Source organism: Macadamia integrifolia, chromosome 2, assembly GCF_013358625.1.
Source record: "Macadamia integrifolia cultivar HAES 741 chromosome 2, SCU_Mint_v3, whole genome shotgun sequence".
Taxonomy (NCBI): Eukaryota; Viridiplantae; Streptophyta; class Magnoliopsida; order Proteales; family Proteaceae; genus Macadamia; species Macadamia integrifolia.
The window spans coordinates 17,945,970-17,969,771 of record NC_056558.1 but is presented as its reverse complement, the minus strand read 5'-3'; the positions used below and the strand labels follow the sequence as shown (position 1 = coordinate 17,969,771).

The 23,802-nt window shown below is 38.7% G+C and overlaps 1 protein-coding gene across 1 annotated transcript in view; it reads right to left on the bottom strand.

The window, feature by feature from the left end:
* The window catches only part of LOC122070382 (ribosome-recycling factor-like), a gene marked incomplete at its 5' end in the record, with an annotated part of 32,984 nt that extends 11,029 nt beyond the window's left edge, over nt 1-21,955 (bottom strand). The window contains 1 exon segment of the mRNA XM_042634531.1: nt 21,862-21,955. Within this exon segment, the coding sequence (XP_042490465.1) occupies nt 21,862-21,955 (94 nt within the window).
* Nucleotides 21,956-23,802: the final 1,847 nt, after the last annotated feature.

Below are 23,802 nucleotides of genomic sequence, written 5' to 3'. Positions count from 1 at the left end.
AATTTAAATCGCTTTTGCTGATCGCTAGCAAAAAAAAAAAACTATTCTACGACATAAATCAATCTTAAAAGTGAACAATCATTTGGAATCCATTAAGACGGTCAAAGACATGCATATTCCTGCTGGAAAGCTTGCCTTCTACACCACCATCAACCACCTTTGGATGGAGCATAATCTTCGTAGATGGACTTCCAACTCTCACTCTTATTAGAAGATTTGGAATTCCATCTACTTTGATGTAATGCAGATCTGGGTTACAATAACCTGGAAACGGATAGCTTAGGGCCCACAAAAGAATAAGTATTTCACTCTAGGCAAACCAGTGGCAATATTGTAATTTCTGGTATAGCTTAGGAAATTTTTAGAGTGAAATAATGGACTAAGGACTTAACAGGAATTAAACCCAAAGAGAATGATCAATTCTGGAAATAAAGATGGTAGTGGGGTTAAATTGAAATAAAAACCAAGAATGAAGGGTTATTTTGCAAACTAGTAAAGAGGGGGATGGTCTTTAATAAAGAACTTAAAAGTTAGGGGCTTACCTATAATAACCAGAAGTAATATGTATAAACAATAAAAAAAAAAAAATAGTCTTCTTGTTCCTCACGGTGGAGCTCAAAGGCGACAGAACTAGGAAAATGAGAAAGAAGAAAACTCCTTTAATGCTTCTCGGGTGGGCCTGATTGTTCAGCAGTAGACTCGCCACAACCTGCTCTTCCAAATACTCTAGATTCAACTTGGAATAATTTGCAGTAAGAGAGATTGATGGACCCGCAACTGGATCTGGCGCAAGGTATAGGACCAGGTCTGAACCTGGCTTCGATTCTCTCAATAGGAGCTTCGACAGGGACCAAGCTTCTAAGGTTTCAGTCGCCCTTTGGTAGAGAACAACCACACCAAGTTTCAAGAAGATAGGAAGAGGGATGAAGGAGATCTGACGATCTCTAAGAAGTTGCAGCTATCGCCCAAAACAGGGTCTGGAAGAAAAAACCAGCAAGAAGAAGGAAAAGAAGAACAGAGGGGAAAAAGAAGAAGATGAAGTAAGGAGACAGATCAGAAAAGAGAGAGATGAAAGTCACGGCAGTCCATATTCAGCCAAGCCAAACATTCAATTTTCTAAAACTTCAAGTTTGAGTCTTCACTAGTGTATTACAAGGCTATTAAAAAGAAAGTCAAAGTATAAATTGGTAATTAAGAAAAAATGGAAACTAGCCTATATAGTAATAAAAATCCAATCTAATTTCTAACCAAAAGGAAAGTAAATAAAGAACCCAAATCAAAGAGATCCCTTCTAATCCCATTGCCCAACTGCATCAGCTCTCCCGGTCTTAAAAGAACTCGGCGAAGTCGAGTTAGGTCGTGCTCCCAAGATACCCTTGTAAATTGCTCGCCAATGAGGTGGCACATATCTCGAAACAAATGACGGGAACGTAACTCCAAGAGGAGGGAGAGTAGATTGACGTGTCACTGGAGCAGGAGTCAGTCGACAATGTGACATGTCTGATAATGCGTGTGGCCTCATTAAATATGTGCGACCTCCTTGCTTCACCTTGATGATGTTCTATGCACCATCATGAGGATACCAGCCTGTCGCTGCCAAGGTCGTCCTAGAAGAATGTCGTAGTGCACCAATGGGCTGACCAAACAGGTGACATGGTATTGTAATTGCCCAAACTGTATATGTACTCGAACAACTATAGTTGCCTCTTCTCGAGCGGTGGGTCCAAAACCTTGCACGTGAATCTTCTTGAAAAGTGTTGCTTCGGTGGAAGATTGTGTGCTTAAACAAATTCAGCAAACATAAAGTTTGTTTTTGCCCCGGTATCAACAACTGTATGAACATCAGTAGGATCGGAACCGTGCAGGAGAGTACCCTTTTGTCTGAAGAGAGGAGTTTTGTCAACTAGTCTGTTTGAAAAGAATGAAAGACTAGGGAATGAACTTCCACATCATCATCATCATCATCATCTTCCTCGAGGGGATAGGGATATAAAGCAGATTCATCATCACTTTTCTCAATTGGTTGCTTCTCCGCTACATTCACAGAACGAGTCTTGTTAAGACACTTGTTGGAGTAGTGACCCTTCTCACCACAACTATGGCATCTGATGTTCTTCACCCCATTATTGTCCTTGTTGAACTCTGACCTTTTTTCTTCAACTCAACGAGCTTCAGGCTTCTTTTCCTCCATACGTGGTGGAGGTCTATAAACTGAAGGAGTCTTAAGCATACTCTTCCAATAAATGGACTTCTCTTCAGCTATTTTGGCATGAGCCGCTGCCACATCAACAGACTTGAAATCAGTGTTAGCCAACTTGAATCGGATCTCAGTACTTAGCCCACTGATATAACACATCACCCATTGCTGGTCGGTTTCTTGAAGTTGACACCTTGAAGAAAGTTTATGGAATTCGAGGGTATAGGAATCCACATCCTTGTTGCCTTGTTGCAAGTTAAGCAATTTATGGAACAGTACCTTCTCATAATTAAGAGGAACAAACTTTTCAGTCAGGATTTGCTTCATGACCTCCCAATTAGTCATGGGTCCAAGTCTTCTGACAAACCTCGCATGGAGTATATCCTCCCACCATAAACATACATACCCAATAAACTTGGTAAGGATAAGTTCACACTTCTTCTCATCTGGAAGGGATTTATATGCAAAAATTCTCTCCACTTTGGTAAGCTAGTCAAGGAATTCTTCAGGCCCCTTTTCACCACTGAAATCTGGAACCTCAACTTCGATGTCATAATCTCTGTCAGAAAATTGCCGGGTAACATCCTGGGGGACAACTGGATTAGGTTGCTACCTCTGAGGTATATCTTCGATCCGTAAAGTGTTGAACTGAGGAGGTAGTGTAGAAGATCCTTCTTCAGCTCGCTTGTTGGACCACTTCCTAAAGGTAGCCATCTCTTCCATAAACTTGTCAATCTTAGCTTCAGTCCTGTCAAGCCTAGCATCAGTATTCTGTTGATTTTCACATAGTACCCGTTGACTCTTAGCTACCTCACGGTACAATTTTTGTAGTTCGGCATTGGTGATGTGACCTGTCATGATTAGGAAAAATTCAAGGAAATCTGCTCTCATACCACTTAATGCGGATCCGGGTTCTAATAATCTGGAAACGGATCGCTTAGGGCCCACAAAAGAATAAGTATTTCACTCTAGGCAAACCAATGGCAATATTGTAATTTCTGGTATAGTTTAGGAGCTTTTTAGAGTGAAGTAATGGACTAAGGACTTAATAGGAATTAAACCCAAAGAGAATGATCAATTCTAGAAATAAAGATGGCAGTGGGGTTAAACTGAAATAAAAACCAAGAATGAAGGGTTATTTTGCAAACTAGTAAAGAGGGGGGTCTTTAATAAAGAACTTAAAAGTCGGAGGCGCTTATCTATAATAAACAGAAGTAATATGTATAAATGATAAAAAAAAAAAACTAGTCTTCTTCTTCCTCATGGTGGAGCTCAAAGGCGGCAGAACTAGGAAAACAAGAAAGGAGAAAACTCCTTTAATGCTTCTCAGGTGGGCCTGATTTTTCAGCAGTAGACTCGCCACAACCTGCTCTTCCAAATACTCTAGGTTCAACTTGGAATAATCTGCAGTAAGAGAGATCGATGGACCTGCAACTGGATCTGGTGCAAGGTATAGGACCAGGACTGAACCTGGCTTCGATTCTCTCAATAGGAGCTTCAATAGGGGCAAGTTTCTAGGCCCTTTGGTAGAGAACAACCACACCAAGTTTTAAGAAGAAAGGAAGAGGGACGAAGGAGATCTGACGATCTCTAAGGAGTTGTAGCTATCGCCCAGAACAGGGGCTGGAAGAGAAAACCAGCAAGAAGAAGAATGAAAAGAAGGAAAAGAAGAACGGAGGGGAAAAAGAAGAAGATGAAAAAAGGAGACAGATCAGAAAAGAGAGAGATGGAAGTCATGGCAGTCCATATTCAGCCAAGTCAAACATTCAATTTTCTAAAACTTCAAGTCTGAGTCTTCACTAGTGTATTACAAGGCTATTAAAAAGAAAGTCAAAACATAAATTGGTAACTAAGTAAAAATGGAAACTAGCCTATATAACAATAAAAATCCAATCTAATATCTAACCAAAAGGAAAGTAAATAAAGAACCGAAATCAAAGAGATCCCCTCTAATCCCATCGCCTAACTGCATCATGATGTCTCCTCCAAACTTTGTTGCCTTAAGCACCACCTTGTTAGAGACACCCCAAGGAACAAACAAATTGTTGTTGCCTGGGGACTCACCATTTCTACCATAGATCCCCTCCCCAATTGATGTTTGTCCCCCTATTCTCTTCTCCCAACCCCTTTTCCTTGTTCCTTTAGGGGTTTGTCCCTCATGGCTTGATACCTCCCCCCTTTTTGCCCCTTGTATATTTTTCTTCTTGTGTAATGTAATTGTTTATTCATCCAAAAAAAAAAAAAAAGTTTAGTAACAGGAGACCCCGAATGCTTACCTTAGCTAAAGACAACTTCAGGTTACATGACAATCATATTAAACTCAATCTTTAATTCCTACCATAGTTGTCAAGGAGACCCAAGACTGTGGAGGGGTGCCTAAGTGTAAGGCTAACAAGATGCCCGTCTAAATATTATTTTTATTTCCCCTCATTTATAACATTTTTTAGTATGTTACAATATATACCTTATGTAATAAAAATCAACATTAAGCCACATCAAGTCATCAAAAATCGATATAGAACCCAAAAGACAGTAGAACTGAAGAAGGAAGCTATTGAAGGTTTGGAAAAAATCAAAACATACATTTTGTTTATACAGTTCTTGGAAATGATCATTGTCCTGGTAATACCTAAGTCTCACAATTGGTTTACTATTCTTAGATAATCTTATCTATAAGTAATTAAATTTCTCTCGATTTAGAAAAATGTTCTTGTTCTCTAATAAGTTTCATTAGTCAAATGATTTTATGTTTACATAAGATTTTTTGTATTAGGTACAACACAAAACCAGCTTTCCAACAAATCCAAGATTGCTTAAATATGATTCATATTGAAGGAGTCATGTTCTAGTCAAACCTTATTTGCATGAATGCTGTTTTAAAATCGCCCTGAATGGAAAGAAATTTTTCAACATAAAAATATATATATATTATTTTGCCGCTTTTGGTTTTTCGTGATGTTCTATCATAATAAGATTCATAAATTTTTAGATTTGAGAAAAACCCTAGCATTTGAAATTTTAAAATTGCCCCTACAATCGAAAATTCAATTTTTATTCTTGAACTGGGTGGTTGAATTTTATCCTATTGGAATTTGAATTTTTAATTATTTTTATTGGATTCAAATAGGGGGTATTTACTTATTTATGAATAATATCTTAAGTAAATGGAGCCATTCACTTAAACAATAAAAAGGGCGTACCCAGTGCGCAAGGATGCCGCTAGGGAGTGTCATAATGAATGCAGCCTTACCCTTGCTTCGCAAAGAGGCAGTTTCCTAACTCAAACCTGCAACCACTTGGTCGCAATGTTTGGGATAAATAAGAGCCAGATACATAATAAAATGGAATAAAAAATAAACTAGTGCCCTGCAGTAAAGTGCCACTCACCAAGACTACAAAAAATCCGGGACACATATAATTCCTACATTTAACATGCTCTATGCCCTCTACAATTTATTCTTTGTTTCTTCCTCTTGGCATGCCCCATTCTATTCATTTGGAGTCCAACTATCAAATGAAATGAATGTACCTCATGCAAATTGTAGACAACGGAAATGGTCTGGTTCATCATTGAGCCAAATTTTGACCCAAACTAAGCCATGTGACGGGGTTATTTTGTAACTTCTAATTACTTGTTTTTATATGGGAGGTTTAGATAGAGTTAGAAACATGGAAAAGTCTTTATTTAGTTTCCCATTTAAGTTTTTAGTTTCCTGGCTGAGTACCACCCATGGAGTAGGGTTCACCCATAAGCCTAGGGTCTTAATTGCTCCCCCCCCCCCCCCCAGCACATATGGTACAGCGGCTGAAAAGGCCCCTAGGGTCCCATTGAAGCATCCTCCAGTCCTGAGGTGAAGAAAAGTTCCTTCACCATGCTGGTGATTTTACACTCCCCACTTGTTGGAAGCTGGATAGGGTGTTCTCAATCCTAAAGTAAATGTATATATGTTACTATGTTAAACCCCTCTCATCTACAATGCAATTTTTATTTGAAAGGGTTGCAACATGAATCCTTGATAACTCCTTTAAGCTGGCCAACGTGACACCCACATTGCAGGCTTGCAGCCACAAGAAGAGTTGAAAGAGGATGAAAGTATAGAAGTTGCAAAGCCCAAAAAAAAAAAAAAAAAAAAAAAAAAAGATAGTGTAGAGGATTCCATGAGAATACCATTCACAAATGATAGTGATCATGAATATGAAAAGTCAAAGCCTGTGATTCCACTATAGTTCTTCAAAGAGAAAGCTCCACAACTAGAACACTACATTCCTAAGGTCTAAGAGTTGTCAGAGTTTTATCATAGGCTGAAGCAGGATGTACATCATGCGAAGCTCACTCCTAAACTCCACAAAACTCGAGGTCGAATTTTTTTAAAGCCACGGAGAGTTGATGCAGATTGTAGACAAGAAGGAAATGGTCTGGTTAATTTAGCCAAATTTTAACCCAAAGCAGGCAATGCAATTGGAGTTATTAACTTTTAATTACTTGTTTTATATGGGAGTTTTAGATAGAGTCAGATAAGTAGGAGAGTCTTTATTTAGTTTTTCTGTTTGACTTAAGTTTTAAGTTTCCTAGTTGAGTAGGTTTCAACTTTCCTCTCATTTATAAATATGTAATCTCAATGATGGGATAGATGAGAGTCAATTGAGTTTGTTTAGTTGAAGCCTACGTGGCCTGACGCAGCCAGTTGGCTGTGGAGCTCTTCTCTTCCCTCCCCCCCACCTTCGCAGCGATTCTGACTCACTCCTTCCCTCTCTTCATCTCCCTCTTCCTTTATCTAATCCTCTTTTGATTCTCTCTTCTTTATCCTATATTTTCTTCTATTTTTTTCCTGCTACAGTTTTCTTTTCTGCTCCTGCTTGGGTGTTAGCTGCAGCCCACCTAAGGGTTGTTCAATCTCTCTTGTGGTTGTTCCTCTCAACCTCACATCTAGGGATTCACTTAAAATATTCCAGTATGACCCTACCTGCACAATCCTACCGAGAAACCTTGACGAAATCTAGAATTCTAAACCGAAATCAGATCTGATTTTAGAAGTTCCACCAGATCTGTTGCAGCCACTGATTATTTAAAACTTATTTCGTGTTCAGGTCTGATATTAGTTGGATTCAAGAGCAGAGTGCAATTCATACCATGAAGTTTCAGCTCGGTCAGACTTATTTTGGAGAAGTTCTAAAATTTGAAGCTCGAGAGGTTTCCGCTGGTTTCTCGATGCAGATCAAGTCTACAGCGCACAGAACACTGTTCTTGTGTTACTGTTCATGTGAAAACTGCTCACGTGAACAATGTTGTAGGCACATATGGTGATTTATTCGGACCATGTATCAAGCCCATATTCAAGCCAGATTCTGCCCTTGCATGGAGAAGAATTCCAGAAGATTGTGAAAATATTCCATGGGAACCATTCTTGATTGCGTGAGGATACTTTCTGGAACAGTCATTGAATTGTATGGCTGGCATCCTCAAGATTTGAATGATTTATGATCTTTTCAGTTACTAAACAGATTTAGTATTAATTAGAATTCAGTTACAATATTTTATTTTATTTTATTTTTCAGTTACTATTTTGATGTAACAAGGAATTAGATTGCAATCTAAGGATAGTTTCTAATTTAGTTGGTTTTCAATTTGTAAGTGGTTCCCTCCCATGCAAGAAGAGATTTTGATTATTAACAGAAGAGAGTGGCTGTTACAGCTCCCACGATTTGAAGATGAAAATATTGGCTTTATGCTGTAATGCTGAGTGGTTCAGTTGCTCTAAGAGGGAGTATGGTGAGATGCCATTAGTGAGAGACCAAGATATGGTGGGAGGCTGTGGATGAGAGACCTTTTCCTATCCTTCCCTTCCCTACCCCTCCTTATCGTTTCCATCGATATAGATTTTCCTTTATTTCTATTTTACTGATCTGTGAAATATCCAATAACTGAGATCATTTGAAAGTCAGTTGCTGTTGCTGTTGCTGTTGCTGTTGCTGGAATTATTGTTCTGAGGTCCTGGTTAGTAAATCTGCTGCTATTCATTTCAGGACTTGTAATCCTCCTGTATGGTGGAGGGTCGGTTAGGAGAGGAGAAGAATTCGGAGAAGAGTCTCACAGTTTGGGGAGGGAGGAAATCGCAAAAGAAGAAAAGGGGGGGAGGGAACTCACACATGCCACACAGGCTCACACACATTCAACTCCAATTCATTCAAAAATCTGAGTCCTAATCGCACAGTTACATGTACTTGAATAAAAAAAAGAAACCTAACATGAAAAGGAAACCTACTCTAATTTGGTAACTCAAATTAAGTAGGAAACTAAATCCTAATAGCTATCTCCTATTATTGCATGTTAATCCCAAAATAGAAATAAATAAAAATCATATAATATCCTAGTAGCCAAAAACCTAAATTGGACCCGGTTCATCTACATCTGGATATACCAAAATGGTTTTGGATTGGCCCAAGGTAGTCATCTGATCATTGTAGAGTTGGTTCTTGTTGAATTGGCTCTATATTATTTCTGGTTTTGTTCAAAGGTAGAAGAAGTTTGAGATGTTATTTTAAACAATGCCAAAACCCTTGGACTACCCAAATCACCCTTCCCTGCTTTTTTTTTTTTTTTTGGGTGAATAAAAAATGCATAAAAGAAGGGGGAGGGAATATATACAAAGACAACATAACCAACAGAAAAGTCAATAACAGCATCAACAACAATACAGCAGCAACCACTCCTTCAGGGAGTGGGTCGGGGATAGGATGATGGAGGAGGGAAAACCCCAGGACAGAACAATGATCTTGTTCCTTGGGGAGTCCCTAACTGACCTATGGGGAAGCACAAGGAGCTTGGAGCTGACATCAAAATAGGATTTTCAAATCAAATCAAAAGATCGAGAGTTGGAAATCCATCTTCGAAGATTACACTCCATCCAAATGTGGTTGATAGTTTCCCAAAAGGCAAGCTTGCCGATGGTGCCACAGATAGAGATCCCATAAAAGGTCATATATCAATCCAAAGCCATTTTCTTTGAAGATAAAGAATATGCCTTCTAGAGGGCCAACAACTATTGAGGACTTTTCTCCAAATGGAAGAAGAGAAAGGGAAGCTAAAGAAGAAGTGATCGGAATCTTCCATCCCATTCCAACAAAGGTAGCAAGCAGAGGGGGACTTGGATGTGATGATGGATGAGGAAAGAGTAAATGGGAGGCAATTGGAGAGGACCCTCCATGCAGTGAAACTATGGCAAGGGATATGGCCTTTAAACTAGATGATTTTGGACCAAGGGGTAAGGGGGTTGTGGTTACGGATAAAATCCCAATCAAAAGAGGAAGAGAAGATACCGGAGGGGGACCAAATGATTTTATCAACTCTACCACGATGAGCAAGGGGAGAGAAGGCAGGGAGGACCAAATGTCAGAAAGGAAGGGATGGAAGGGGGAGGGGACCAAGATCCATTGGAAATGATCTTCCATTTTCCTTATTTATCATCCTTTCCAAGTTTGTCCCTGTTAAATTACAAGAAATCACTCTTATATCAATTGTATAACTAATCTACCAAATGGCCCCTTGAACTTTCTGGTTAATTACCAGTTTTCCATTACCTCCTCATAATTGGTATATATTTCTTTGAGTGTGCCTATAGTGATCCCAAACAAGGTTCTCTAAGTCAAGATTACACCATTTGATATCAGAACCCAACTTGGCCATGGAACCCTACATTCTCAAGACTAGAGTTCATTCGCCCAATGGGAAAACTGTCATTTTATTGTCGATGATGGGTAAAGAGAAACTTTTGTCTTGCGCTCGGTGGTAATGTTATCAAAAGACCAACCAAATTATCATTGAATATGAAGATGGTGTTTTCATTAAATTTTCAATTTCTCCTTATTTTGAAGGTGCTTATTGTAAGGTGGTTGATTCTTCAAAACGCATCATTAGAGATGGTCAACAATGATTGGAAGCTAGAGAAGGTGTTTCCAATCCTAAAGCAAATGTATGTTAAAGCTCTCTCATCTACAATACATTTTTTTTTTTTTTGGAAAGGGTTGCAACGTGATAACTCTTTAAAGCTGATCGAAGTGATACCCACAGTGCAGAAACAAAAATGAGTTGAAAGCGGATGAAATTGCAAAATTTCCCAAGCCCACTAGAACAAAAATGAAAGACATTGTAGAGTGCTCCATGAGCATACCATTCACGATTAATGTTCATGAAGATGAGAAGACTAACTTAGTGATTCCACAGCAGTTCTTCGAAAAGAAAGCTCCACAATTTGAACACTACATTCCTAGCATCTGGGAGCTGCCAGAGATTTACTATAGGTTGAAGTAGGGTGTACATCATAAGAAGTTCACTACTCAACTCTACAAACTCGAGGTCGAGTTTTTTTCAAGTTGGAGGGAGTTGATGCAAATTGTAGATGAAGGAAATGGTTTAATTCATCATTGAGCCAAACCATGCCATACTATTCGGGTTATTTTGTAACTTTTAATTACTTGTTTTTATATAGGAGTTTTAGAGAGAGTAAGATACATGGGAGAGTCTTTATTTGGTTTCCTATTCGAGTCAAGTTTTAGTTTTGTAGTTGAGATGGTGTCTACTTTCCTCTTATTTATACACATAAATCTCAACATTGGGATGAATGAGAATAAATTGAGTTTGTATGGTTGAAGCCTACATGGCCTGAGGTAGCCATTTGTCTGTGGAGCTCTTCTTCCCCCACCCCCACCACCCCCACCCTCACCCTCACCCTCACCCTCACCCCAAGTTCCCTATGATTCTGACTCATTTCTTTCCTCTCTTGTTCTCCCTTTTCCCTGCTCTAATCCTCTTTTGATTCTCTCTTCTTTATCCTATATCTTCTTCTATTTTTTTCTGCTATTGTCCTCTTTTGTGTTCCTGTTTTGGGCGGTAGTTGCAGCCCACTTAAGAGTCGTTCGATCTCTCTTGTATTTGCTCCTCTCAACCTCAAATCTGGGGATTTACTAAAATATTCCAGCTAAATGGAGAACATATTTGTTACAGAACCAAAGCGTTGGAGGGTTATCTAAGCGCTTAGGCAAGAAGGCGCCCGCCTTAAGGCGAACAAGGCGACCAAGTGTTATTTTTTATTTTCCCTATTTTCTATCATTATTTAATAAGCTACATATTACCTTGTATCATAAAAAATCAACATTAAGTCACATTAAGTAATAAAAAATCAACATTTAGAGAAATGCTATTGTTCTATAATAAGTTTGACAAGTCAGATGATTTTATTTTTACATGAAACTTTTATATTAGGTATAACATAAAACCAGCTTTCCAACAAGTCTAAGATTACTTAAATCAGAGTTGTAATGGCAAAGTTATGCTCTAGTCAAACTTTAAAGTGCACGAATGCTGTTAAAATCACCTGAATGAAAATAATTTTATGGATATCAAACCAAAAGATTATTTACCGGACTTTTAGATTTTAGCAATGTTTTAACATGTTACGATTTATAAAATTTTCATAATTGAGAAAAACCCTACATTTAAAAGTTGAAAATTGCCCCTATAACCAAAATTCAGTTTTTGTTTCTGGATTGGGGGGTTGACTTTTCATCTTTTTGGAATTTGATTTTTAAAATATTTTATTGGATTCAAATAAGGGGTATTTACTTATTTATGAATAATATCTTCTTTTTTTTATATTTGTTATTTCATTTACTTAAATGATAGTTATGATATTTGACATAAATAAGTGCCAAAACACAAGGCGACTGTCGCCTAGGCTCCAGGCAAACCGTGTGGACGCCAAGTCGTCACCTAGGCAACGACAACTATGATGGAGAAGAAGCATTGTGGTTCCGATTTACAAAACTAAAAGTGATATTCAAAGCTGCAATAACTATAGAGGCATAAGACTAATGAGTCATACTATGAAATTATGGGAGTGTTATTGTTTTGACGCCAAGTCGTCACCTAGGCAACGACAACTATAATGGAGAAGAAGCATTGTGGTTCCAATTTACAAAACTAAAAGTGATATTCAAAGCTGCAACAACTATAGAGGCATATAAGACTAATGAGTCGTACAATGAAATTATGGGTGTTATTGAAACCCACTTGAGACAAAAAAATGACTATTACGGAGAACAAACTTGGTTTTGTGCCAGAAAGATCCACGACAGAAGCTATTCACTTAGGAGACTCGAAGAAAGATTTAGAGATCGCGTGAAGGATCTCCATATGGTCTTTATTGACTTATAAAAAGCTTAAGACAAAATCCCTAGAGAGTTAATCTGAAAAGTAATAGAGGAGAAGTGTTTCAAGTAAATAGCTGGACATAATTAAATATATGTATAATGGTGTGGTGACTAGTAGTGAATTCTCAGATACAATTGGGTTACATCAAGGATCGGCTTTAAGCCCTTATGTATGCACTTATCATAGATGATTTAACCAGAGACATTCAAGATAATGTTCCTTTATGTATGTTTTTTGATGATGATATTTGTTACGATTCCAGAATCCTACAACCAAACCAAGGAAAGAAAGAAAAGAGAAGAAGAAAGAAAGAAGGCTGAAGAGAGAAGAGAGAAGAGAGAAGAGAGGCGAGATCATAGATCACTCCCAAAAGAGGGGAACTAACCTGCGATCAGACCAGAATAGTCTATCGCAGGTTAGATCTCTAATATATATATGATTCAAGAAATAAGACAGTTACAAAACTACCCTTGTAACCTGTGCTAGTCAACCCTAATACACAATAGAAACTGATAGGACCAACATACCCCTTACGCCTAAAACTTAACACTCTCCCTGAAGCTGGAGCATATACATCACTCATGCTCAGTTTGGTACAACCAATGCAAAAACTAAGAGCAAATAGAGACTTGGTAAACATGTCTGCCAACTGAGAACAAAAGGAGTCTCGACTAACTTCTTCAGAACAGCATCACGAACAAAGTGGCAGTCCACTTCAATGTGCTTGGTCTACTCGTGGAAGATCGGGTTACTGGCAATGTACACAACTACTTGGTTGTCACAGTACATCTTCATAGGTTTAGTTACAGGAAACCCTAACTCCAAAAGTAATGACCTTAACCACATCAACTCAGCAGTGGAGTGAGCCATAGCTCTGTATTCTACTTCAGCACTAGACCGGGCAATGGTAGTTTGCTTCTTACTTCGCCACGTAACCAAATTGCCTCCAACAAAAGTACAATAACCTATAATGGACCTACAATCACTAGTAGAGCTAGCCCAATCAACATCGGAGTAGCCAATCAGATCTATATGCCGATTAGGGTGATAAATCAGCCATTTACTAGGAGCACCCTTTAGATACCGAAGAACACGAATAGCTGCATCCCAATGTGCTTTTTGAAGAGACTGCATGAACTAAGGACTCCCACAACATAAGAAATGTCGGGTCATGTGACCATGGTATACATCAACTTGCCAATTAAACTTCGATAGTGATGCACATCCTAGAGAGGTTCATCATCACTAACACCAAATTTCTGGTGAGGATCCATAAGAATATCCACAGGTCTGGATGCAAGCATACCAGTGTCCAATAAAAGATCCAACACATACTTCCTTTGAGATAAATTGATCCCCTTCTGACATCTGACCACTTCAATGCTAAGAAAATAGTGAAGTTAGCCTAAGTCTTTGGTCTAAAAGAGTTGTTGCAAGTACTTCTTAACTTCAGAAATTCCTGCATCATTACTAGTGAGGATAATATCATCCACATAAACCATTAAGACAATCAATTTATTACCCCTGCAACGAACAAAGACAGAGCGACCAGAATAACATTGGAAAAACCCACAACTTACCACAGTAGTACTAAATTTGTCAAACCATGCCCGAGGGGATTGTTTAAGTCAATAGATAGCCTTGTATAAATGACACACTAGACCTCTATTCTCCCCTTGAGCAACATACCCAGAGGTTGCTCCATATATACTTCTTCCTGTAGATCACCATATAAAAAAGCATTCTTGATGTCCAACCGAAACAATGGCCAGTCATAGTTAACAGCAAGAGAAATAAGAAAGCAAATAAGGTTCATCCAAGCAACAGCAGAGAATGTCTCAAAATAATCAACCCCATATATCTGAGTATATCCCTTAGCAACCAAACTGGCCTTCAGCCGCTCAACAGAGCCATCAGAATGATACTTAATAGTATTAACCCAACGACACTTCACCAAGTCCTTACCAGGAGGTAAATCTACCAGACTCCAAGTGGCACGGTGCAAAAGAGCATCCATTTCTACATCCATAGTAGTTTTCCATCCGGGGATACTCAAGGCATCAACATGAGATTTGGGAATGGTATGCGTAGAAAGAGATAATGCAAGACCATGGATAGGTGATGGAAGATGAGACAAGGAAACAAATTTACCAATGGGATACAGCCAGAGATTTTAGTGCAAGTGCGTGTACCTTTACGATGAGCAATTGTTAAGTCATCCAGAACAAGAGGGATTGAAGCTTCACCAGAGAAGGGGCAGCAGTGGAGGTAGCGAATCGGCTGGAGTACTAGTATCACCACTGGGTTTTCCAGGCTGCTTCTGGCGCTGATAAACTTGTAGAGGAGGTGGGACACAGGCACTAGGGGTATCAAGGAAAGGAATGACTGTAGGGATAGGAGGTGGAGCTCGAGAAGTCCACTCAATCCCAGGCTAGGATGCCTGGGAAGGAAAAAAATGTGTGCCTTCAAAAAAGGACACATCAGCACTAACAAAATTACGGTGAGTGACTAGGCCATAGCACCTGTACCCTTTCTGAGTACTGGAGTAACCCAAAAAGATGCATTTAGTGGACTAGGGAGAACTTATCAAACAGAGCATGCAAGTTGTGAACAAACCAGAAACAACAAAAAACACGAGGAACCGAAAAATTGGGCAAGTTAAGAAAAAACAATAAAAAAATGAGATCAATCGGAAATCACCAAAGATGGCATGCGATTAATTAAATGACAGGCAGTTAAAACGCCATCTCTCCAAAAAGATTTCAGAACATGCATATGTAACATAATTGCCCATGCTACCTCAAAGAGACCGATTTTTGCGCTCAGCCACCCCATTTTGTTGAGGGGTATAAGAATAGCTAGTCTGGTGTATCATCCCACGAGCAGCACAAAAATCAGAAATCTCATTTTGGGCATATTCTAAAGCATTATCAAAACGAAAGACCTTAATTAAAATGCCAAATTGAGTTTTTATTTCATTATAGAAAATCTGAAACCCAGATAAAAATTCATATAGATCCTTTGACAAGTACAGACATGTAAGATGAGAGTGGTCATCAACAAAAGTCACAACATATCGAAACCCAAACCTATTGCTGACTCGACAAGGACCCCAAACATCTGAATGAACTAAGGAAAATAAAGATGGACTCCTAAGCACAGAGCGAGATGAGAAAGACACACGATGATGCTTTCCTAACTCACACACTTCACACTCTTAACTTTGGTATAGAATTAAAACTATGAAATAAAATTTGCAGCCTAAACAAGGACAAATGACCTAAACGATAGTGCCATTGGAAAGGAGTCACACCCCCAATAGCTGTAACAGCAGCGGAAGTAGCAAGAGTACCACAGTAGAGATAATATAAACCATCTTTTTCACACCCTCCACCAATCGTCTTCCTCATTTGAAGATCTTTAAAAATGCAATAAGAAGAGTAGAAAGTTACGGAGCAATTTAAGGACTTTGTTAACTAACTTAATGGAAATTGGGGAACATGTAACACAGAGGACAAGTTAAGTGAGGTTGTAGGTGAGATAGTACCATGACCTAAAACAGGGGTTAAAGCACAATTTGCAAGAACAACAGATGTAGATGTGGTACTAGGGGAAAAAGGCTTAAACAGGGATGACTTACCACTCATATAAGCAGAGGCCCCTGAATCAATAATCCAAGGGGTAGAAGTAGTGGCAAGAAGGGCTGATGTACCTGCTTGTGCCAAGGTAACAATGGATGTAGACACACCTGATGTAGATGCACATTATGGAAGGAAATATGAGAGGAAGAAGGGTCCAGCCTTTGCCCACCTAAGTGGCTAGGGTCCAGCCAAGAAGCCAGCCGAACCCCTACTTGATCCACCTGAGTGGCTAAGTACAAAAAAGAGTCAATTGGGCCCATCGAGTTAAGTAAGTTGTATGTCGAGTCCAAATTGTCTTAGGACTCTATTTGTTTTCCACATAGGTTTATTATTCCTAGTCCAATTTTGAATTCCTAGTTGTAGTAGGAGTGTCTAGTCCTATTGGGAAACTAGCTCCTAGTTAAAGTAAGAGTGTCTAGTCCTATTAGGAAACTAGCTCCTAATAGTAGTTTGATTGCTATTCTGCCTTCTATAAATAGAGGAGTCTATGTACTCATAATTTCATATTTGAAAAAAGGATAATTACAGTCAATTGCTTAGAACAGCCGTAATAGAACAGCCGTGATAATTACAATCAATTGCTTCTTCAACCTCATTAATGCTCCTCCCCCACTTTTTCCTTTGTTTCTTCTTGTCTAAAGCTTTCTATTTTATCATAAAGTTACTGTTATTGAAGTATATGACTGTTGTGAGTATTCAGAAGTTCAAATCTGTCCAAGTTACAGACCAGAATTGATTCTCTCTCCTTAAGCCTGTGATTATTTCTCCTAGGTCAGAAAATCAAGAAAGCTTGTAACTTCACAACCAGGTTAGAATCCTCTCAACTTTGGGGGGTTTTGTACCCTCCCTAGGGACTATCTACGCCCGTGAGTGCAGTTCAATCGGACTCCTACAGACCTGGCCGCACCTCTCTCTATCCAACTCTATAGTAGGTCATTCTCTCTCCTATCTGATTGGGTTTTGGGCTGGTTTTGCTCCTGCATTGGTATTATATCCTTAGGGGTTTATTTGATGGTCTTATTTCTTTGTTTCCTGCTCCTATTTGTATTGTTTGGGGTTATAAACTGCTGGGGTAGTTTCTTGTAATCTACTCCTGTATTAACACCATTAGATGTATTAGAGAATGCCTCAAGAGTCTGGAACCGCCTTAGTAATTAATTGATATCATCATATAGACAAGTAGAAGAGTCTCCTGAAGAAGTCCCTGGTTTAGTATCATTGGGAGACACCAGGTCAGTACCATCATCTAACACTGCATGATTGGCTAATTGGGTTTGCCCACTCGGGCTTGCCATGCTTTGCCCAACAAGTCTCTACAATATGGTTGGGCTTCCCATATAAGAGCACTGGCGAGAAGAACGATCAGATTGCTATCCACAATCAAAGTGTTGTCCACTAGAACCCCGTCCACCAAACGAACGGCCTCCCCCACAACCTCGACCACGTCCATAGTTAGCAAGAAAGGCTGAATTGTCTTTGGTGGACTGATCAAGTTTGGTAGAAGATGTGATGCGCTAAAGGCGTGAGTAGGTATCGTTCAGTGTAGGGACGGTGTTGCTAGCAAGTAAGTGACCTTTCACTGCCTTCAGGTCATTATTCAAGCCAATCAAGAACTTGGAAACAAAGAATTCCTTACGCTGAGCTTTGAGCTTTTCAATATTTGTAGTCAAGGGTTGGAAGACATTGAGTTCTTCAACCATTCCCCTGAAAGCACTATAATATTCTGATAGAGACTTGTCAGATTGGCGAAATTGGAACAGCTTCTCATAGATATCATAAATACGAGTCATATTCTTCTCCTGGGAGTAGGTTTCTTTCAAATCATCCCACACCTTTTGCAGTAGTGTAAAACATGACATTGGCAGCGACGTCTGGTTCCATACTATTCCGCAACAAATTCAAAATCAATGCATTGTCCTTCATTTAGTCACTATATCCCTTATCAGAAGACTGAAGAGGATCAGAGGTAGTATATTGAAGTTTGTCTTTAGCCATGGGATAAACCTTCACAGATTGAACCCAAAATAAGTAGTTCGAACACCCTTTGAGCTTGATAGAGGTAATCTGGACATTCACATTGTCCAAAGAAGATGTAATAGCTGTGGTAGTTTTGGTCTCAGCCGTGAGGAACCAAAAAAGTAGAAAAGAAAGAATTATAGATCTAATAGCCGAATGTAGAGGCAAACAAACAATCACCTGTATGCAGATCTATATAGGATCATAGAATGGGGATTCTATTACAGACCAATATTATCCATACCTGTTAAAAATCGATGGGTATAAAAAACCCTGTTAAAAATCGATTAGACCAAAACCTTGTTAAAAAAAATCGATTAGGGCAGTAGTACCATATCACAATCCAAGTACAATCACTCCATGTGATTTAAGCCATAGTAAATGCATCAATAGGAGGCTGCACACCAGAGAGGTTCAGCGGAAGAAGAAAGTCAACAAAGAGGAATGTATAAACCCTAGGTTTGATCACAGAGGCTTTGATACCATGTTACGATTCCAGAATCCTACGACCAAACCAAGGAAAGAAAGAAAAGAGAAGAAGAAAGCAAGAAGACTGAAGAGAGAAGAGAGGCAAGATCACAGATCACAGATCACTCCCAAAAGAGGGGAACTAACCTGCGATCAAACCAGAATAGTCTACCGCAAGTTAGATCTCTGATATATATATGATTCAAGAAATAAGACAATTACAAAACTACCCATGTAACCTGCGCTAGTCAGCCCTAATACACAAATGAAACCGATAGGACCAAAATACCCCTTACGCCTAAAACTTAACAATATTGTTTTGATGTATGAGACAAAATTAGGGATTAACGCCACGTTGGAGTTATGGTGATCAACCTTAGAATCAAAAGATTCTAAGATAAGCAAAAGAAAGACGGAATATATGGTGTGTAACTAGTTACGCTATGACAGATAATGAGGGTGAAAATTAATGAGAGAGATTTTGCAAAGTGATTAATTTAAGTATCTGGGCTCAATCATAAATAAAGAAAGTGATAAAGAGGATGATGTTTCACAAAGAATTAAAATAGGAGGGATGACGTGGAGAGGAAGTGGAGAGGTGCGTCTAGAGTATTGTGTGATCGATGTATTCCTTTAAAACTAAAGGAAAATTTTATACGACAGTCATACAACTGGCTATGATGTATGGTGTGGAACATTGGGCAATTAAGAAACATCATATAGATAAACTCAATGTGGTGGAGATGTGGATGTTGAGATGGATCAGTGGAAAAACATAGATAAAGTAAGGAGTGATCATATTAGAGTTGATTTGGGACTCGCTTTGAAGCATAACAAGCTACAAGAAATTCGTCTGAGGTGGCATGGCTATCTTCAAAGGAGGCCTTTGAATGCTCCAATACAGATGAGTGATTTGATTCAAATTGAAGGAATAAAAGAGCCAGGGGCAGACCTAAAATGATCTTAGGAGAAGTGGTGAGGAAAGACATGCATAGCTTAGGCCTAGTATCAGGTATGACCTCAAATAGAGCTAATTGGAGGACAAGGATCCATGTATCCAACCCCATTTAGTTGGGATAAGGCTGAGTTGTTGTTGTAGTAATCCAAGATGACCATACCCGCACAACCCTATGAAGATATCCTGTGGAAATCTAGAATTCTAGATCTGGTTTCAGAATTTCAGCCAGATCTGTTACAGCCATTTATTATTTAAAACTTATTTCTTGATTGGGTCTGATATTAGTAGGATTCAAGAGGATTTGTGATTGCAACTCATATCTCGAAGTTTCAGCTCAGAATGGACTTCAATTGGAGGAGTTCCATCATTTGAAGATCAATAGGTTCCACCGGTTTCTAGTTATGTTCGAAGGTAGAAGAAGAAGCTGGTTATAATAATTTTAAAAACACCATAACCCTTGGGCTTCCCAAATTACCCTTCCCTTATTTTATCCTCCTTTGTCCTCATTTTATCATACCTTCCAAGATTGTCCCTGTTAAATAATTGCAAATCCCTCTTATATCTTTTGTTCTACTAGTCTACCAAGTGGCCCCTTGAAATTTCTGATAAATTACCAGATTGCCATTAGCTCCTTATAATTGGGATATATTCTTTGGGTGGGCCCACAGTGATCCCAAATGGGGTACTCGAGCCCAGAATTGCATCAGTACCTCCAATGCCAGGCAAGTTTCAGATGATAGGACAACAGGACAAGTTTGTTCATCATAGTATTGTTTGTTGTATTGTTTGTTTTTATTTGATTCCTGGTGTTGACAGCATTTCTACATGATTTCGGGTTCAATACTTCAATTGGAATATGATATTTGAGGAGAAACTTACCGGCCATTGACGCAGTATATGTCAAGCTCTCTTTGATGTAGTGCAAGCCCAACGATTGGGCTTCAAATGCGGTTCAAGTCTAGCCCTTATTTTGGGGCTATCGATCAAGTCAATTCCTCACAGGTTAGCCATCTGTTCTACCAAGATATGCCACCATCCAGCAGAGCTATATTCTGGGATTTGGGAAGATATCATAGTCAACCTAAGGAGAATCGAAATCTTCCGCTTCTACCATATCAACTAGCTGATTTGTTGGGGGTATTAATTCCCAAAATTGGAAGGATATCGTACAGCCAGTCTAATTGAAGAATCAATTGAGGAAATTACATAATTTTTGAGACCCAGCTGGTAGATGCGTGGAGAAGAAATTGTAGAGATTTTTGTGATATCTTTACAGCTATTGCAAGGTTCAGCTATAGGCCTCACTTGGACAGCTCGCATGGTGGTGGATTAAGGAAGATCTTGGGGAGTTTCTTTTTCTTTCATAATAGTTTCTATTTTCAGTTTTAGAAAGTGGGTTGTCTTTCATTAAATAGGATCTTAGGAGTTTCCATTTTTAAGTAGATTTGCTAATGTAATTAGGGCTCTTTATTTTGTAACCAATCAGAGGTAGGATTTATTTCCAATTTGAGATGTCTGTAGAAGATTTTAGGCTGTAACTGGTTTTATTATAAATAAAGGACAAGGCTGATCTACAGCCAGGATTTGAGTACCGAAAAAATAAAACTCTATGCTGGAAAACTGTGAGATGCAGTGCTGTGAGAGATAGCTTGGGTGAGATGCCCTTCAGTGAGTTAGGTGGGATGCCTTCTCTACAGTAGGTGAGATACCTACATATCCTTCCCCTTCTTCCCCTTCTCATTTTGTTTTTTCTTTTTTTTTTTTTTTTTTTTTTTTTTTTTTTTTTGTTTCTTTGTTTCTACATTATCACTGATATAACCTTTGTCCTGTGGAGTGATTGAAACCTACTACAAGTGTGTTACTATTTCTATTATGAAGTTAAAGTGTGATCCCATCATGCCAGCATCAAGTAAAGTCACTGTGCCATCTTCGTTACCTGCGACATTGTTTCTGTTGGAGATTTTCTACAGAGAATTTCAATGATCCTCCTGTAAGATTGGTACCTAATTGTCTAGTTGGGTACTGGTCCTACATTACTCTTATTTCATCCTTTCAAGTGTATGTGTCACCTCAAACCCCAAACTTTTTAAATAAATTCTCCCCTTTATATCAAAATGGGAGAGGGGAAGAAGAGAAAAAGAAAGAAGTGAAAGAGTTCTTTATATACATTTCAACTAGCTCCAACCAGCTACAGGTAATAAATATCATATAGCATGAAAGAATGCTAGTTGATCATACCACTTCGGACACAGAAAACCAAAATGGAATCCTTAGAGGATGTGTTACCAGCAGATATAAAGTAAAACAAATACAAAGATAAGAGACTTACACCAGCAGATATAAAGTAAAACAAATATAAAGATAAGAGACTTACTTGACTTTCTTCCTTTGGCAAACCATCTTCGACTTTCTCTCAGAAAATCAAGCCCAATTACATTGCAATCTTCGCAAGGTCCAATCATAGAATTCTTTACAGGGTTGCATGAACGATAGTGAGAGTATGAGAGATTCCCACAGTGGATTGAGCTTCGGACGAAAAGAAAGTTCCTTGCTGAGAAAGCACGCCTTAGAGAGATCGACATAGCTAGAGTTTCATACTCCTTCACTGTGCATAATCATCTACTGTAAATGAAGAGAAATGAGGAACAAAGATCATCAAGATCTCTTGGATGTAAAATTCAACAATTGCATATCAGCAGCATGCATACACCTAAAATATAAAAAAAAGGTGGAGAGTTTACCTGGTGGGAGACGGGTTTAGGAAGCGATTTCTCTACCCGTTCTACATTGGAAGAATCACACACTATCTCTCATTAAATTAAGAATTAAAAAGTCACAGCTAGTTCAACTAAGACAAAAGAAATAGAGAGAAATCTCAGCATTCAAATAATCAATACATTAAGAACTCCATGGAAAGAAACACTATAATATAGACTTCTTTTTTTTTTCTCTTTTTTTTGTGATAAAAATACTGGGAAAAAGGTCAATCACAATTTTGTTTCCTCTTCAAGAGAAAACCCAAACCGAATATTAAGATTAAAAACAGGAAACTATGGGTTCTACAAATCCATGAGACTAAGTTAAAGTGGTAGATTCAATGACTTAATTTGAACATAGAGCAGAAAGCCATGATATTTTGCAATACTAACAATTCCCCTCCCACCATTAAAATCTTTATACTCGCGCCTAAATATTGAAGGAAAAAAAGCAAGAAAACTCCTCTGGATGAAGAAAAAAGAGGAAGAAATCAGAAAATCGAGAGGTAATGAGATACAACCTACACAAATTACATTAATAAAATGGGAAGAGAAGAAATAAATGGCTACCATCTCAGTGTATGCACTTAGCAAGAACTCCGAGGACCCTTTATATGGAATGAGAAGTTGTAGCCACATTACAAGAGAAATAAAACCTCCAAACATAAAACTGTGATGGAGAAGATACCCCGCATATGGCAAGTCACTATATTCTTATCACGGATGGGTTCTTCTGCAACTCCAGCATCAAAACCAGAGAGAAAACATTAAACCCCCATACAGAATACTCCCAAATCGTAGTCTCTCCCATTAACATCTCCCACAGAAAACCCCCCACTCTTCCAAAACCCAAATCAGATTTTCATGAGAGAATAATAAGATTCAGAAAAAAAGAAAAAAAGAATTATTCGCAATGAAAAGGACACACGCACCCGACAGAGAGAGACTTACCTCCGAACAACAAGAACCAGACGAGGCTTGTGGCTGACCAAAGGTTCGAACAACGAGTGGTGAATCTGCAGAAGAAGATTATTAATTTCAGAAAACAAAACTCAGACATTAAAATAGTGTGTGAGAGAGACTTACCCAAAAGAAGAACGTAAGCGTGCAGAAATGAGAGAGAGAGAGAGAGAGAGAGAGAGAGAAGTGAGAGAAGAGGGAAGAGAGAGAGATAAGAAGGTTTCAATCAGGCCCCGTTTGTTTAGCGGGTCCCTAGGGTGGGATTCTTCAAGGATTGGGACCCACATGGTGATGGGATGGGATTATTGTACCGACATAATAGGAAAGTTAAAACTTACCCTCAAGGCCTCAACTATTCCATTCCATTGTTGTTTCGTTGAAGAAGAGAGAGAGATGGCGTAAGATCTAAAAACATCATCGTCCTCTCCATCTTCTTAAGCTTCCAACACAGGTGGGCATGTAATCAGGGCTCTTCCTCCTTTCTTTCTTTTTTTTTTTTTTTTTTTTTTATTTTTTATTTTTTATTTTTGTAAGCTTCCAACGCAGGTGGGCATAAGATGAGGGCATCATAATTTTCTTCCTCTGCGATCTCTCTCTCT